Below are 19031 nucleotides of genomic sequence, written 5' to 3' on the forward strand. Positions count from 1 at the left end.
ACAGTGTGCTATTGTAACTTGGCCTTGAGACTGAAGGAAGAGGTTGCAAAAATATATCAATTTAGGCTTTTCATATTAAAGAAAGACAAAGACCAGTGTCGGTTACAGTATTCTCCAGAGACCCGCCGCCCGCCATGAGTGTTCAAGTGCAGCCCGTTTTCCAAAAACCCGACAGAACTTACACGTATTTGATATGGGCCGCGATTAATGCAACAGATAATAAGATGGCAACAGTTGTTCTAATTTATCAGTATTTTATCGAAAACTATGACTTTTACAAATTTTCGCCAGCTCCTCATACGTGGAAGCGTGCAATAAGGAAAAGGTTATGTAGCGATCCCTGTTTTTATCGTATTGAGCCACAATTTATTGGAGGGTATTGGTGTGTAGCACCGGCTTTATCCTGTATCTATGATCATGCAGACGGCAAAAGGTGAAGGGTCCTGTTAAAACCAAATAAGAAATGACAGTCGCTGCCAAGCAATGCACCGGCACCGTCTTCCGATAACGGTCCCACCGTCAGTGACAACCCTGAGCCTGAGTCGGATTTCGCGTGCAGTTTCGATCAAGCTTGCATGTACCTAAGCAATTTCCAGCCTCATCAGCTGACTACAGGTGGACTAGTCCCGCTGCAAACTATCGACGTGGATGATCAAGAACACTGGACTGGCAGTGGACCGGCGCCGGCGCCAGCTGAATAGGAAATTCTATGGTGAGTATTGTTGCCGTATTATTTTCTGTGTTTTTTTTTATTTTGACAATACAGTATCAATATCGGTGCGATTCGAAAGTCAAGCAATTCTCCTGTAAGCAATATCATTGGCTGAGCGGCTTCTACAGTACTGTACTGCAGATACTGAACAATTGGTGGAACGCTAGGCGCATGCGCATTGGAACCTTCTTGAAACGCATATGCATGTCATTACATCGACGGTAGGCACATGCGCATGTGAACAGGAGACGCCCCCCGAGAAAATTATTGGTGGGACTGACTGGGAACTTCTTTAGGGGGCTGACCATTACAGTAAAACTTTTCTTTTTGTTTTTCCTCAGAAAAGAAAGCGGCTAATGGAGGGATTTCGATGGATAATATCGCTTTGTGTAACAAAGCCTGCACATTGCTGAATCAGATTTTAAAAGCCACGTACCGGAGTCTACAGTTTAGTGGCCATTGTTATTGATTAGGATAGAATACTGTACCTGAAACAGTACAGTATGCTGATGTTTTCCGGCCGTACAGTATACAATACTTTTTTTATATTCAGTATACTGTGTAATAAACCGAAAAATAAAAACTATGCATTTATTCTACATGTATTACAGTGCCAGTACATACAGTACAGTACAGTATGTGTAATGAAAAGTTCAGTCCGCGCTCTGGCTCTTTAAACTTGGAGTGTTGGTCCCTCTCAGTTTTCTTGCTGCTTCTGTGTTTATGAGGTGTCTCCCCCACCTCCAAATGTGGTCTCCACCGGAACCCCGATGGTGATACCAATATCAGCAAAACAAGAAAAAACACAAAAGCGCACCAAGATGAGAGATAGATATTGTATTAGCAACAAATAATAAAATTAGTAACTTACATATAAAATTTCTTTAATAATCCCCGATTCTGGTGTCTATCACAGGAGTAGGGCATCACATAGGAAGTATGAAGGGTAATCTCAGTTCTGAGAGATCAGACCCGCGCACTGGGGCTGTCTCTGTTCACTCTCCTGTCCTCCACGTGTGGTAGCGTGGTGCAGAGTGTAGCACACATGTGCAGGAACCGGGGCCTTCAATAGGTGTCCTTAGGATGCCTGTCCGTTTTTGATAGCATAGAAACAATCGGAAATAAGCAGGAATGGTACACTTGAGTGTGTACTGGTGGTGGGTAGTAAAACCGCCAGCCACAACAGTCGCGACGCGTTTCGTTTAACAAAGTAAACTTCTTCAGGCTATATCTGGGACACCTGTTTAGGGGTCCTTTATAGGTCTAATTCTGTGCGTCATTGGTTAATACCTAATGGCTGCATGGCCAATCAGGCTCATATACTGATAGGGGCGGGCCACAATAGGAAGACCTCCCTGTTAGTGCATTTAATCCAGTAATGAATTACACTAATTGAGTATATATATAAGTGTAAATAGAAAGGTAAACAGACCTTAAAGGGGAGCCAAAATCATGTGTCCCAAATAGTCAAGTGCAATAAAATATGCATAGTAGTAGCATAAAAAACAAAGTATATGTGCATACTGGATAACAACATTAATAACATTAAATGACATATAAATAACTTTTAAAATATGGAAAATAGAACAAATGGAAAGGTGGGTGGGGGGAGGGGAAGAATTGAAGAAAAAGTGGGAAAAAATATATGGGCATCGAACATATAACAACTAATGTACGGGCTGGTAACATAGATCTTCAGATTGCAAAAAGGGAGCAATTCTGGATATTTACCCTCCAATCCAAGTACCCGGGGGGCTTGAACGACTATGTGGAATTAACCCCTTTTTTGAGGTGAAACCATGCATACTGCAATTTGATACAAACATTGGTCTAATACCTTTTTTATCTGTTTTTTATCTGATTTTTTTAGCTACTTTATCATTACAGTGGTTTTTATTCATTTTATAAGCCCTTTTTTTTTTTTCCCCCACTAACTGCACTAACAGGGAGGTCTTCCTATTGTGGCCCGCCCCTATCAGTATATGAGCCTGATTGGCCATGCAGCCATTAGGTATTAACCAATGACGCACAGAATTAGACCTATAAAGGACCTCTAAACAGGTGTCCCAGATATAGCCTGAAGAAGTTTACTTTGTTAAACGAAACGCGTCGCGACTGTTGTGGCTGGCGGTTTTACTACCCACCACCAGTACACACTCAAGTGTACCATTCCTGCTTATTTCCGATCGTTTCTATGCTATCAAAAACGGACAGGCATCCTAAGGACACCTATTGAAGGCCCCAGTTCCTGCACATGTGTGCTACACTCTGCACCACGCTACCACACGTGGAGGACAGGAGAGTGAACAGAGACAGCCCCAGCGCGCGGGTCTGATCTCTCAGAACTGAGATTACCCTTCATACTTCCTATGTGATGCCCTACTCCTGTGATAGACACCAGAATCGGGGATTATTAAAGAAATTTTATATGTAAGTTACTAATTTTATTATTTGTTGCTAATACAATATCTATCTCTCATCTTGGTGCGCTTTTGTGTTTTTTCTTGTAGTACAGTATGTGTCTTCTATTTTTTTTATACTCTTACAGTATACTGAGCATGTCTACAGTATACATTGCAGTACAGTATGCCTCGACAATCTAGAAACACTGTATTTTGTTACAGTAGCAAAGGAGCCAATGGAACAATGTAAAACAAATAAACATGTTCTTTTATTGGTGGAGTAAGTACAAAAACATTTATTTACAAATACTGTACAATGTAGAAACATTTTAAGTGCACAGCAATTCAAAACATCAAGAGGTGTATGGTTTACTGCTACAGTAGTGAAAACATTTATTTATGTATAGAAAGTAAAAACATTTACAGTCAGTCAGTATGGTTTACAGTCACATGTTTTAAAAACAAATTCTTTATTCATAAAATATACAAAACCCAACATCTCCTTTATTAAAGTCAAAACATATACAGTGGGATGGTCTGCAAAACAGTCTGCACCAGTACAGTCCTCGAGGGCAGCAGACAGGCCCGGTTTTCAGGACAACCTTGAAAACCATGCCTGTTTGCGGCCCTCAGCGACTGGAATTGTTAAAACATTTATGTATAAATACAAGTTAAAAAACACACAACAACATCTCCTTTATTTAAGTACAGCAGGTCAAAACATGTACAATACAGTTCAGCACAACAGTATGGTCTTACCTGTGATTAAAAAAAATCTTTATTCATAAAATGCAGTATACAAAACTCAACATCTCCTTTATTAAAGAAACATACAGTATACAGTACAGTACAGTGGGATGGTGTGCAAAACAGTCAGTCAGTCCTGCACCACTACAGTCCTTGAGGGCAGCAGACAGGCCCGGTTTTTAGGACAACCTTGAAAACTGTGCCTATTTGCGGCCCTCAGGGACTGGAATTGTGCAGGTCCTGTGTGTGTACAGCAAGTTAAAACAGTAAGTTAAATACAGTACAGCAGGTCAAAACATCTCCTTTATTTAAGTACAGCAGGTCAAAACATGTACAGCACAGTTCAGCACAACAGTATGGTCATACAATTCCCGTGATTAAACTAGAAAGTCCTCCACATTGTCCGTCCATGGCCGATTCCTTGCATGGCGCAAAACGCCATTAATGCAGTCTCGAACGCCTTTCATTACAGGATCTGTAATTGGATAAAAGCGCCGCTTTTAATCCAGAATGTTCTTTCTCAAATTGGCAGGAAGCGCATTTTTTACGCGATTTCCTTCGTAGTTCACTTTGAAGGCCCAGTAGCAGTACAACGAGTAGGGAACATGGTGCTTAAAAAGTAACAAGGCATACTTGCGGGGTGCACCAGCACTCTTCACCCTATACTTCTCCCTGAGCGCCGGTGGCAGATCTCACAGGGTGATGTCGGGCACCGTATCGATGCGAGCGAATATAGGTCTTTTGGGAGCGGGTGTGCTTGAGGCGACGGGCAATGGTACGTTGTCTGGGAGGAAGCTTTCCTATGGTCTTGGTTGCCGTGTTGTCTCCTGGCGTGGTCTTGATGGGGTTGTCATGTCCTCCTCAACGGCATACATGTACACTACATCTTCTGGTGGAGGGGGTGCGCTTGGTGATGGAAGGGGGTCGAAGGTCCCATTCATCACATCCATGTCACCCCCTAGCGTCGGGGAAACAGGGGCATTAACACTGAGCAAATTATGTATACCCGCTATGTCAGCCTCTATCTTCTCCATCTGTCGATCCATCCGTTGATCCATATGTAGCATCCGTTGCTCCACATTTAGCATGGTCTCCAGAAGCAAATCTATCTTTGCTAGCACAATAGAGTTCCCGGGGAGATCCACAGTTATCCCATTCAGCATCCGGTCTAACGAGCTGCTTCTCGTGCATGGCATGTGGAAATCTTGGTGGATGGGTGCAACGGAAGATGAGATGGGGGTTCCATGGAGAGAAGCGGCAGCGACGTCGAAGAAGGGTGGAGGAGGTGACCTGTGGATATCCGGTAGAGGAGAAGCGGCAGCGTCGTCGAAGAGGGATGGAGAAAGTGACCTTTGGATTTCCGGCCGAGAAGCAGAGTCGTCTAAGAGCAAAGGAGAAGGTGACCCATGGATTTCAGAGGCAGCGTCGTCGGATAGAACTGGAGAGGATAGCCTGTGGGTTTCCGGGAGGACGGCGGCAGCGTCGAGGACGAGGGGTGGAGAAGACGGGCTGAAGATTTCCGGGACAGCGGCGACAGAGTCGTCGAAGCGTATGTGAGGAAGTGGTCTGCGGGTTCGATGGGTTGGCTGCCAATCGTTTTGCGTTGACAGTACATCACCGTATATCTTCTTGACATAATAAGGCTGACGTCTATGAAAACCCTTAGCCTTTGGGGTCAGCAGAAGGTTTTCTTTATTGGCCTTAGCCTGTCGCTTTTGCCTTGGCGTGGAAACGGCAACCGCCTTTCGCTTTTTCTGCCTGACAGGCACGGCAGAGGCGAATAGGTTCCTGCGTCCGTAGAATCGGGGTTGCTCAATGGAAGCAGGTGGCACAATGCAGTATCTGGACAAGGGCAAGTTCAGATAAAGATCATCGAGTGGTGGGCTATGCAAAGTGTGTAACCTTTTATGCATGGCAGCGAGGTACAGGTGTTGAAAGTGGGTGTACTCTAATGTGAGTCATTACCGTATAAATATACCATCCATGTTGTGGATTCACTGCACATTGAATACACATCGACTAAACATCGAATATACATTCTTGTGTTTGTATTTCTTTCTACTCGCAGCAATGGTTGTTAAAAAGATTTCCAAGGATCTCAGCATGCGAATTAAGGAGATGTACACGAGCGGAAACCGAATTGCTGCTATCCAACGTTGGTTAGATACTTCTGGCCTCGTTGTGTCAGCAACCACCGTGAGCTATCATGCACACGGAAAAAAACGAGAACGCAAAAGGGCACCAAGGGTAACTAACGCGTAAGTATATTTATAACTCTTTTAAAAATGTAGATCCAAAAATATTTTGTATATTTATATTTATATTACAACAGTATATATATTTTGTATAGTTATATTTATATTACAACAGTATATATATTTTGTATGTTTATATTACAACAGTATACTGTATATATTTTGTATATTTATATTACAACAGTATACTGTGTATATTTTGTATATTTATATTTATATTACAACAGTTTTATATTGCTGCATATTAATAGAACAATATATTGTATCCTGTTGATCTACTGTCTCTAATATTTTTACTTACCGGAATGTTTTTCTTTACATTGTAGGGAGACAACTCTTCTGGTGGACAAAATAAGTGAGGAGAATGATGAGAAGAGTGCATTAAGGGTCAAAAACACTCTGCAGGAAAATCACAATCTCACTGTATCCGAGACCAGCATAAAGAAGATGAGACGCAGCATTGGATGGAAATATGGACGTGTGAGGTTAGTACTGGACAGTACAGGAGGTAAAAGTGTTGTTTAGGAAACTGTACTGTACCACTAAAATTATTTATTCCTTTTCATTACAGAGCGTACCCCATGATAAGGGACGCAAACAAAATCAAAAGAGTGGTCCAGACCCAGGCATGGATCGACAGTGGGGAAACTTTCCAGGATTGCATTTTCACTGATGAGTCTACTGTGTCGCTGGAGAGATTTGCAAGCTTTGCATTTCACAAAAAAGGATGCATATCTTTGAAGCCGCGGCCAAAACACCCCGTGAAGCTGCATGTGTGGGGTGCCATCTCTAGGCGTGGACCAGGATGCATTGTCATCTTTGAAGGTAAAATATATCAAATATAATGTAGCCTTATGCACTGTACTTTACTAGTGTAGCTTTAATGTATGCACTGTACTGTACTATTGTGCAGTTTTTTGAGCACTTTTCCTTTCTTGCTATAGGAATCATGAATAAAGCTTTCTTCCAAGACAACATTGTCCCTGAGATAGTGCAATATATCACACGCGAGTTCCCCAATGGTCACCGCTTCTACCAGGACAACGATCCAAAGCACACCGCATCAACAGCGCATATCCTTGAGCGTGGTATCAACTGGGTGAAGACACCAGCGGAGTAAGTGCAGTAGACCATGTCTCATTTTTTTCCCCACTGTTTGTACTGTGTACTGTATCTCTTAAACTAATTGTCCTTTTTTTCCAATGACAGATCGCCAGACTTCAATCCGATCGAAATGGTCTGGCATCAGCTGAAGGACCATATCCAGAAAGTGGCGAAACCCTCCAAAAAGGACGAGTTGTTGAAAGGCATAATGAATTTTTGGAACGATGTACTCACCGTGGAACGCTGCAATAAATATATAGACCATATTGCCACTGTGTTGCCCATTGTGATCGCGCGTAATGGGCAAGCATCAGGAAAGTAGTACTGTGCTGTAGTATTGTAAGTACAGTATGATACAGGTAAGTATGGCACAGATTTTTTCTTTCCCAATAGTCAGAGTATACAGTAGTTACAGTTTTTTCTTTACAGAGAGCAGCATCAGCCATCAGGTTACAGTACATACTGTAGTATTTAACAGTAGTCAGAGTATACAGTAGTTCCAGTATACAGTAGACTAGTTTGACAGTACTACAATAACTGCCTACTAACTGCTCAATTTTTTTTTCAGAGAAAGCAGCACCAGCCATGTACAGTAGTACTACAGTACACATCACACAATGCCATAATACAGTACACACATAACTGCACTAATTTTTTGTTTTCTTGTCGTTTCTGGAAAAAGGGTGGCCTTGGGGAGGTGGGGTGTTGTGTCCAGTCTAATCTGCTTGTACAGTCAAATGTACAGTATATAAACAGCAGTAATGATGTACACAAAACCTCTCCTCTCTCAATGAACTACTGTACTGTACACAGAATGAGGAACAAGATAAAGACGGAAAAAATAATATTACTATATATATATTATAGATTACAGTATATATTATTAAATAATATTCTTATAAATGTGCATTATTCATGTTTCCCCATGTTTTACAAATGTTTTCTAAATGATTATCCAATTTCAATCTGCCAGAAGAACTTAATAAAGACAGCATTATGTATTATTCATGATTATTTTTATATTTGTATTTTTTGGTTCCTGATAAAATAAAATGAAAATTTATTTACATTCCTGCTAATCATAATCATTGACAACAACCACAACCCCCCCCCCACCCCTTCAGTACACCAATGAATAAGAATGAATGACAAAACAACATTAATCTGTTAATGTTTTTTTTTAACTCTCAATTCTCACAATGCTGTGCAAATCAGATTTACATTTCAAAATCGAGAAGGGATTTTCCAAAGCGTTACCGTAAACTAAGCCTCAAAGTCATGTGCATTAATCAGCTAGCTCCCATCTCAAAGAGGATTACACAATGGCAATATTCAGAAAATGAATGACTGTGGAGAGAGGGGGTTGGGTGACTCATGCGCAGTAAGCAGCAAGCTCCCATCTCTAAAAGGATTAGAGTACACGCAGACAGTGTGAGGCGATTGACGCTCGGCTAGGGACGGATTAAAAACACAATGACTAACTAACTTCAGAAAATTAATGACTCTGTGGAGAGAGGGGGTTGGGTGACTCATGCGCAGTAAGAAGCAAGCTCCCATCTCTAAAAGGATTAGAGTACACGCAGGCAGTGTGAGGCGATTGACGATCGGCTAGGGACGGACTAAAAACACAATGACTAACTAACTTCAGAAAATTAATGACTCTGTGGTGAGAGGGGGTTGGGTGACTCATGCACAGTAAGCAGCAAGCTCCCATCTCTAAAAGGATTAGAGTACACGCAGGCAGTGTGAGGCGATTGACAATCGGCTAGGCACGGATTAAAAACACAATGACTAACTAACTTCAGAAAATTAATGACTCTGTGGAGAGAGGGGGTTGGGTGACTCATGTGCAGTAAGCAGCAAGCTCCCATCTCTAAAAGGATTAGAGTACACGCAGGCGCAGTGAGCAGAGTCGATAAGAGTTTGTGTGTGCGTGGGGGAGGGATGAAGGATTAGTCGTGCAGCAGTTCAAAGAAATAACATACAGTACTGTACTGTAGAGTACAGTACTTTCAAAAGGCAGTTCATCATAATACTGTAATTTGATCCCTACACCCCCCAGATACAGTACAAAAAAAGCACACAAATCAACCATGTGCAGGCAAACGCACAGATTTAATATTGTAATATCAAGATTGTTTTTGCAGGCGTGTGGATAAAATAACAGTTAAAAGTTACAGGCATGAGCAGGAATAAACTAGCTCCCATCCGAAAGAGGATTACACACAGGCGCATAGAGAGGTGATGCTCTGTGCAAATAAAATTCGAGAAGGGATTTTTCAAATCATTGCCGTAAACAAAGCCTCAAAATTCCCATCTCAAAGAGAATTACACGCAGGCGCAGTGAGGCTTTGAAGCTCGGCTATGGACGGATTAAAAACACAATGGCAAGATTCAGAAAATTAACGACTCTGTGGAGAGGGGGGGGTTGGGTGACTCATTCGCAGTAAGCAGATAGCTTCCATCTCAAAGAGAATTACACGCAGGCGCAGTGAGGCTTTGAAGCTCAGCTATGGACGGATTAAAAACACAATGGCAAGATTCAGAAAATTAACGACTCTGTGGAGAGGGGGGGGGGGGTTGGGTGACTCATGCGCAGTAAGTAGCTATCTCCCATCTCAAAGAGAATTACACGCAGGTGCAGTGAGGCTTTGAAGCTCGGCTATGGACGGATTAAGAAAACAATGGCAAGATTCAGAAAATTAACGACTTGGTGGAATTTCAAATCCTTGAGCTAGCGTTCGTGGGGGAGGGGGCTACAGATACAGCTGCATGAAGTTCAAAGCTAAAGACATACTTTAATTTCAAAAGGCAGTTCATCATAATAATACACCCCCAAATACAGTACGTAAAAAGCACACAAATCAACCATGTGCAGTCAAACACACAGTGTCGCAGTCAAAAGCTACAGCACAGATTGAATATCGTAATACAGTAAGATGGTTTTGGCAGGCTTGTGGAGAAAAAAAAATTACAATAAAAAAGAAATGTAAAAAAATTTTTTGGTCACTCACTCAGGCAAGCAAGCAGTGGTGGGCGAAGTTACAGGCGCATGCGCAGTAAATTCCTGCTGTCAAGCAGGAATGTGATTGAAACCAGACACATGTTCAAAGGAATGGTGTGGGAGAGATGTACTGCATTGCACAGATGTCATGGAACAAGAACCACATTTCTGTTTCACCCCCCGCTTTCCTTTGCAGTTTCTGCTTGTCAGGTTCTCATTCCAGCTGCATGTTTTTTGCTCTGTGCACTCACAGTGCTTGTGTGTTAGACACAGTGTTGCGATCCCTGTCTCTGCATTATGCCAGTGAGTTGCTACAGCAACCTCAGCCTTTCCGTCAGAATGGGTTAGTCTGCCCTCTCCCCCTCTGCCTTGCTGACAGATGGTCTGTCCCCAGGCTATCTTGCTACCCAGAATACACTGGCACTTCCTTTTTACCCTGGACTCTGAGTGAGTAGCTGCCTATTTGCCCCAGCAAGGCCTTTTTGTTTTACACTGTCTCATCATTGATACACTGCACTTCAAACAGAGAAGCACTCTCTATCTACATTACATCTACAAGCACCTATCTCCCTGTGATTTTCCCTCAATAAAATTAAGAAAGAGAAAAGGACTTGTTTGTGCTTTGGAAGAGGTGAGACACGAGTTAAGCTTACTGGAACTAATCATACATCATTCGTGACCCTGGTTCCAGGAAAACAGAAGATAAGAAGTTGAAATACCCTGCAGTGCAGTTAATTATCCTGAGCGAGGGGAGAGCGCTGTATATGCAGAAATGTGACACTGTTACAGTACTGTACACGCCTATGCGTTTCAACAATTTTCAAATGAGACATACTGTACAGCAGCACAGCACTGCAAATGCATGTATACTTTAAATATGCAAATTTACAATTACTGTGCGCGCACACACAGAAGGTGTACTGACGTAGGTTGAACCGCGAAGGTATTAGACTTCCAAGACAACAGCTCTCAAACGCCCCCCTGAGTTTTTACACGGCATTGCAGTATTGCAGACAGCGAGAATAAAATGCTAATATCACGAGCGCGAAAATAACGCAGTTCACTCCGGCGAAAACGACAAAAAAACGCACCTAACCGGCATAATCTGAAAGCCGCGGATCTAGCCGACTTAGACTCAGATCGGCCGCCACTGTAAAGCTGTTTTACATTTTAATCTGGTCTGTAACTGTTACATACGCCTATAACATATATTATCTTAACTGTGCATGCAATTTATTGTATATAATGTATACCCTGTTCACTTAATGTAACTGTGTATTTGTAACCATGTATTTGTCATTATAACTCTATGCCCAGGACCTATTCGGATTCTAGAGGTAAATCTCAATGTATTACTTCAAAACATTTGATAAATAAATAATGTACCTTAATGGCACTATATAATGTAAATAAAGATATACGGTACATACTGTGCATACTAAGGGCAAATTATTTGTTTCAATGTTTCTGTCCACGAGGAGCTTTATGTGTATGTAGGGTAGATAATTATTTGCACTAATCTTTCTTATCATTAGTAAAGAGTTTAATATTCTTCGTACAGGAGAAGTTTGGGAACTATTTATTTAGGTGACTACATACAAAAAAAAAAGATGCATGCCTACCCCCGTCTGGTCATAGCTAATTTGACTATGACAAAGAACACCCACTTGAGATGGACTCTTCAACCAGTTCTCCAATTCGGGCCAGATAAAAAAAAAAACAGTTAGGAGTAGAAGGGCTATAAGCTTAATGTAATGTCATTTTAATTACATTTAAAGACTTGAACATTATTATATTTCCATATTTAGCATGTATTTAACACCTGTACCATATATATTGCCATTACTTATTTACTTACTTACAAGTGAGTTTCAGTGTGAAAAATTGCCTTTAGCTGCCTATACAATTAGTAAGAAACTAGCAGGAGCAGAGAGTACAAGGGCCGCTTCAAGACCCTTCGCGAGTCGCATTTGACCCACGGGCTGCCAGCACCTGAGGCCTGCATTTGGAGGCCTGCACTTGCGGCTTAAAGCATGCACTGGAGGCCTGCACTTGGAGGCCTGCATTTGTAGGCCTGCACTTAAGGCTTGAATCCTGCACTGGAGGCCTGAATTTGGAGGCCTGCACTTGTGGCTTGAAGCCTGCACTGGAGGCCTGCACTTGCGGCTTGAAGCCAGCATTTGGAGGCCTGCACTTAAGGCTTGAAGCCTGCATTTGGAGGCCTGCACTTGCGGCTTGAAGCCTGCACTTGAGTGTTCAGGTGGTTTTTAATGATTAAAAAGACAGAAGTGCTCAAAGTATTTTATACTGTAGATACAATGTTCTGAGATATGTAATATATATTTCTGGATGTAATATTCCCAATATTTATATGTACTGATAGTAGTTTCAACCACACCACTAGTAATACATTAAAACAGTAAATGATAAACTGCAAATAGAATACTGCTGTATAAAATGTAAATAATGGTTTGCCATGTATCCTATATGCAGCAGCCTGCTATAGAATGGTGAACCTTTTTTCTCTCTGTATTCAAAATTGTGTGTAATTGCTCAATTTTGTTCATTTTTTTAAAACAAAGTTCAGTGTTATTTTCTTCTGAGGGATTCCCTCTGTGCTGCTTCTTTGAAATCTTTTCCCACGCTGGCAATTAAAAGTAATAACTGAAAAGAAGAAGCACAGACAGAGAGATCCTCATAGTGTAGTACAGTGATTTTCAACCTTTAGTTAGGGAACCCCAGAATTCGATTTTGAGATTCTGGGAAACCCCAACTCTGACCCCCATTTCTCGCCCCCCATCCTCCGCCCCCCCCCCCCGTTGCACCCGACATCCCTTCTCCCGCTGTGCTCGCGCGCTCATGCGTGTGCACACACGCTCTCCCAAGCGTTGTGCTTCGGAAGACAAGGGAGAGATACTTTGGTGCTGAGAGCAGGGTCGCTTTTTAGCCGAGAGGGAGCAGAGAGAAGTTGAAGGGGGGGGGGGGAAGAAGGGAGAGAGAGAGACAGGGGGAGAAGGGAGCGACAGAGAGGGGGGAGAAGGAGAGAGAGAGGGGGGAGAAGAGGGAGAGAGAGGGGGGGAGAAGGTGGAGATAGAGGGGGGAGAAGGGGAAGAGAGGGGGGGGGAAGGGGGAGAGAGGGGGGAGAGGGGAGAAGGGAGAGAGAGGGGGGGAGAAGGGAGAGATAGAAGGAGGAGAAGGGTAGAGAGAGAGAAGGGGGAGAAGGGAGAGAGAGAGGGGGGAAAAGGGAGAGAGAAGGGGGAGAGAGAGGGGAAGAAGGGAGAGAGAGAGGAGGGAGAAGGGAGAGAGAGGGGGAGAGAAAGCAAGGGGGGAGAGAGAGAGGGGAAAGGTGAGAGAGAGAGGGAGAGAAAGCAAGGGGGAGAGAGAGAGGGGAAGGGGGAGATAGAGGGGGGAGAAGGGGGAGGAGAGAGGGGGGAGAAGGGAGAGAGAGAGGGGGAGAAGGGAGAGAGAGAGGGGGGAGAAGGGTGAGAGAGGGGGATAGAAAGCAAGGGGGGAGAGAGAGAGGGGAAGGGTGAGAGAGGGGGAGAGAAATCAAGGGGGAGAGAGTGCAATGGGGGGGAGAGAGAGAGCAATGGGGGGGAGAGAGACAGACACACACAGAAACGCAGACAGCCCCTATACAGCCAATGACACCCCCCCCCTCCCATAATAGCCACGCCTCCCGCTCCTGCTCTAAAAATGTGGCAGGACAGCGATCGCTAATGCTTGGAGAGCTGGTGACATCACCGTTCTCCAAACATGAGCGAGCTCAGCAGCAGCGTGGACTCAGCCTAAGGCTGCGGTCCCAGTCACTGCTACAGCGCACACCTCGGCGTACGCTGTGCGTGTAAGCACCGCCCCTCAATGGGGCTGGGCCCAATACTCAACTTCCCGCTGAAGGTGCAGCCGCGCTGAACTCGGAGTTTTTTTTACCTCAATGGAATTGAGATCAGAACTGGCGACGGACACTGAGACTGACACTGTCACTCTCACTGACAGTGACACAGGCACACACACATCTCTCACTTTAAGTGAGCTGCCATCGTGCGCGCACGCTCTTCCCTGTTCCTCCCTCTCCCCCCTGTCAGCCGGAATTTGACATGACTTCCGGCGCCGGCAGGGAGAGGAAGGATAGCAGCGAACGGGCGGCTGCTGCTGAGCTCGGGACCCACCGGGTCACTGCTATGTGGGGGTGCCGACGTGCCGCTGGGCCTGGGGCAGCTGGAAGAATTGTCACGGCTCCCCCACCCCCTGGCGGCTGCAGAACCCCGGTTGAAAATCACTGGTGTAGTATATTTAGAAATGTAGGAAACAAAGTAACCTAATGCACTTACAGTGTTTCAGCTTCTGGCAAATAGTTAGTCAATTATGAAGCCTGCGAGGTGTCTTGCAGAGTCTGAGCGATGTGAGGTCTGGGAGTCTCCGTGGGCGGCATCACAGATTGCCGTTCTAGCAAATTCCTGCACTCTTACCACTGGTCCTCTCCTGTTTTACGCTAATTTTCACCGCTTGGAGCTCTTTTGTGTAACTCAGTTCCTCTGTGGCTGCAATGTCTGGTATTGTACACGTTTCGAGAAATGTCTTAGCACTTTGTCACGGATAAGCATGTTTATAATGATTAGTCTGTGTTGAGAAAGCTCTGTGTGCCAGTGCAGAGGCTGTATGTGGTGGAAGAGACTATGGGGTGTGTCTAGGCCCGGTTTTGGAAGTTGGCCACCTAAATGCTGCCACTTACTATTTTGCTGCCCTCCTTCTGCAGCATCGCCCACCATCTTCTGCAGCATCATGGCGTCAAATTACACCGCAACGTCACGTGGCGACGTGTTTCATTGACAACGGGATGCCATGTGACGCTGCAGAAGGAGGAGGTCGAAGCAGAAGGAGGAGGTAAGAGACTTTTCCAGAGCCCCGTGCTCTCCCCGGGTAATCAGTTTAATTGTTGTTGGGAAGAGAGTGGGGCCACTGCTACAAAATTTGCTGCCCCAGGCCCAGGTTGAAATAGGGGCCTGGGTAAACGGGGTATGTCACATATGAGGTATTGCTATATGTGTCAAGGCGATAGGATGTTTTAACATGATACATGTGGGGCACTTTTTTGCCCAGATTTGCACTACTTTTGCACTGATAGGATGTGTGTGTGTGTGTGTGTGTGTATAGGGTAAAGTGAGATAGCCAGTTACAGTAAGTGACTAAATCATGGCGTGTCTGTGTAATGAACAGTCTCTGCATGTATGTTGGTAAGGCACAGTTGCTCAGACCCATAGTGTGCTTTTTTAGGTAAGCTGTGTGTGTGCATTAGGAACACTCTGTGTTTGTGTTGGAGAGGATCAGTGTACAAGTGTTATAAAGGCTCTACGTGCATGTTTAGGCCCTGTGGGTGTTAGGAAGCCTGTGCGTACAATATGTCAGGAAGACTCTGCACCTAGATTGGGAAGTCTCTGTGTCCATGTATTGAGAAGGCTCAGTTTCAGATGTTTTATGTGTGTTATGGTGGTTATACATGTGCTTTGCGGAGGCTTTGTCTGTGTGTATTGCTACGTTTGACATGTTCTGTATGCATGATACTCTGTGCTTGTGTGAGTAAGCTGGATAATTTGGTCCATAGCAAAAGTTTGTATGTGGGCAGAGTGGTGTCATCAAATCTGTATGCATACTGAGATGTTTGTTATCATGAATAAATTGTTTCTTGTTCCTTATGCAGGAGAAGGTGGGTAACCTCTGATTTACTATAGACTATATCAGGGGTGCTCAAATGGGGGGGGGGTGCTTACGGAGGCCCTATGCTCTTTCCCACAACATTTTATTTAAATGATGAGGAGATAACGAGGCCTCTGTAACTCCCTCTTACCAGCCGGCTTCTGGCGATGTGTTTCCATGACAATGTGGCGTCAAATTACGTTGTGATGTCAAATTACGCTGCCGAATGCCAGAGAGAACGTAAACAGGTGGGGGGAGAGCAGGCAGGGGGCACCCCCCTGGACTATATCATGGAAAAGATGTATGACCTTCCAGCCCTATCCTAACTAACGTGCTAATGAACCGGAGACTCAAGAGACTCAAGTAGTTGGAAGTCTCAGGTCCCAAGGTCAGTGGAGTATCGCTATGCCCGGTTCTGTTCTTAGTTCTTAGTTCAGCCTCTGGGTATGAGTCACATTTTAAGGCCCCTGTAAGCCTGTGATTCAAACATCTGAATAAGAATGTCAATTGCATTTACTATATTTTACCAGATTCATCCTCCCTTTAACATGCAATACCTATGTGAGTTTGCACAACCATATTTTGTTTTACAATACAGTATATACAGTAAAGTATCCAAATAAAGTGAAATATTTGACTAGGTGCCAGTGCATAAACACTTGTACATTACACACAAGTTAAAAGAGTAGGCCACTTTTGACAAATCAACATAAAATGTATTCATGTAATAAAGGGCCTACAACATTTCCTATTCAAGAGAATATATGTTCTATAAAATGTGTGCATGTGTATAGATCAGATTTCTCTATACAGCTGTCCTGAACCCCACTAGGGTCTCAAGCTATTATGAGCCTTTTCTATATTTAGGAACACTTGCTATTTATCTGACACTTTTTAAAACCAGTTTTCCTTCACAGCAGTAGCTGTCACTCATTGCTGTATACATGGCATCTTGAGAATTATTTACAGGAACAGAGTATTCCTTTGTCACACACACACACACACACACACACACACACACACACACACACACACACACACACACACACACACACACACACACACACACACACACACACACACACACACACACACACACACACACACACACACACACACACACACACACACACACACACACACACACACTAAAACAATATCTTACTGTAAGTGCTGCATTTTCATTTGATTCTTTGTTTTCCTCACAATAATCAGATGGACATTCCACGTTACAATGACCATTTGTATCCACCTGTTTTAGGAGAAGTTTAGAAAATGCTTGCATTTTTTCTGTTGCTTTCTTCTGAGCATAACATTTATTTTCTTCTTCATAGTGAAGAAGTCTGTTGCTTTCAGTATCATTATTACATGTGTCAGGGACATTTTTCAAGCAATGTTGGTTTAATTCCTTTTGGCAATGCTCTGTAGAATTTCCAGGACAGTCCATGTCAGCAAGTACACCCGTTTTTTCTTCCGGTAACTGTGTTCCACTTTCTTCCTTTACTTGTGAGCATGTATGCATAGGAGAGTATGCCATTGATTCGTCTGTCATTGCTTTCAGACCTTTTACTTTGACTGTATTATCTAATCCATTAGCAGGAAACCATTCCACAAAGGTATTATCCTTACTCTGCTTACCATGAATAGAAACATCTCCACTGAGGTTGTTTTCTTTGTTTTCTTTGTTTTCTTCTTCAATTCCAGCATTGGTTTTTTGGATGGCTGCTGCAACTAAAGGCAGTTTACATCTCTCTTTGTTTTTCACATTGGACGTTTCATCCTGGTGGTGTCCCACTGTATGAACCATCTCTGTTTGTAAAGCTCTTAGACTGTCCCTGGAGACTTCTCTTTTTACTGCTACTTCTGTGGGTTCTGACTGATTGACACAGAGGCCAGTGATGGCATCCATAGCTAGAGTGTTATTTGACACTTCATTCAAACAGGTCATGTCACTGAGGGAGTGATCACGCTCATCTAGGAAATCCTTGCTTGCTTTTGTCTCATCATCCTGATCCCTTTCCAGTAAAATTACAGGGTCATTGCCTAGCACATCATAATGCCAGATTCCATTGGCATAATCTGTCATGACATCAGAACATTCCATATAGTTGAGATAAACGTCAAAGATTTCCTCTGCGATGGTTAGTTTTTTATCCCAATTTGGCTCTATAACACTGCAACAATATTTAGATCCATGCCGCGTACAGTAAAGATGATTCATGTTGCTTGTATGACACGTGAATGTACTTGGTATTTTGTTGGGCATTTGCAAGTCACCATTTTGATGTTTGCTGTTCCTTCCACTTGTTATTAAAGCCTCAACCTTATGTGTTTTAATTGGGTTTAGAGCTGATTTGGAATGTTCTGTTATGATGGTTTCTTCATCCGTAATCAAATGTTGTTCACATTTTTCCATGTTGAGTTTATATGGATTGTTTTGCTGTTCGGCTATGTTTTTTATCTTTGTGATGCATTTTGAGCTCTGAACATTTGGTGTGTGCCCGTGTAGAAGGGATGATTCTTGAATTACCATAATGTGCTCTTCAGGAGTTTCAGCTTCTTGTGGGTGGTAAGAACTGGGGCCAATCACATCTGAAACTCCCTCCATACGTCCCAGAATTCCTTTTGTTACAAGGACACATCAACGTCTGTGATTGTCCGAGTTTTCCTCACGCTCTGTTTATCGTAAATGTCGGGTTGTAAAATATTGATATTGTCTTTTCAATTGTAGAACAACATTTAAAAAATGGTCTGATGTGAGTCCCAACAAGGTTGCTGGTGCTGTGATTCATATCTTTTAGTTCCTCCTAGAGAATAATCTAAAACACAAAATTTCAGTCAAAAAAGTTTTTTTAGTACAGTAGTTCAGACGTTGACGTCAGGAAATACGTTATGAATTCCATGCTTTAGATCAGGGGTGGCCAACTCCAGTCATCAAATGTCACCACAAGGTCATTTTTTAAGGATAGCTCTGCTTCAACACAGGTGGCTAAATCAGTGGCTCCGTTAATGGTCAATGATTGAGTCACTTCTGCTGAAGCAGGGATATTATTAAAACCTGACCTGTTGGTGGGCCTTGACGACTGGAGTTGGATACGTCTGCTTTACATAAT

At 43.2% G+C, this 19031-nt stretch overlaps 1 protein-coding gene across 2 annotated transcripts in view; it reads right to left on the reverse strand.

Annotated features, from left to right (window-relative positions):
* The window catches only part of ALPK2 (alpha kinase 2), a 144065-nt gene that overhangs the window by 84308 nt on the left and 40726 nt on the right, over positions 1–19031 (reverse strand). For both annotated transcript variants that reach the window (XM_075587205.1, XM_075587214.1), the window contains exon 2: positions 17084–18737. In XM_075587205.1, coding sequence (XP_075443320.1) covers positions 17084–18526 — 1443 coding nt within the window. In that variant the 5' untranslated portion in view covers positions 18527–18737. The remainder of the gene's footprint in view (positions 1–17083; positions 18738–19031) is intronic.

The sequence above is a fragment of the Ascaphus truei genome, chromosome 1, assembly GCF_040206685.1.
Source record: "Ascaphus truei isolate aAscTru1 chromosome 1, aAscTru1.hap1, whole genome shotgun sequence".
Classification (NCBI taxonomy): domain Eukaryota; kingdom Metazoa; phylum Chordata; class Amphibia; order Anura; family Ascaphidae; genus Ascaphus; species Ascaphus truei.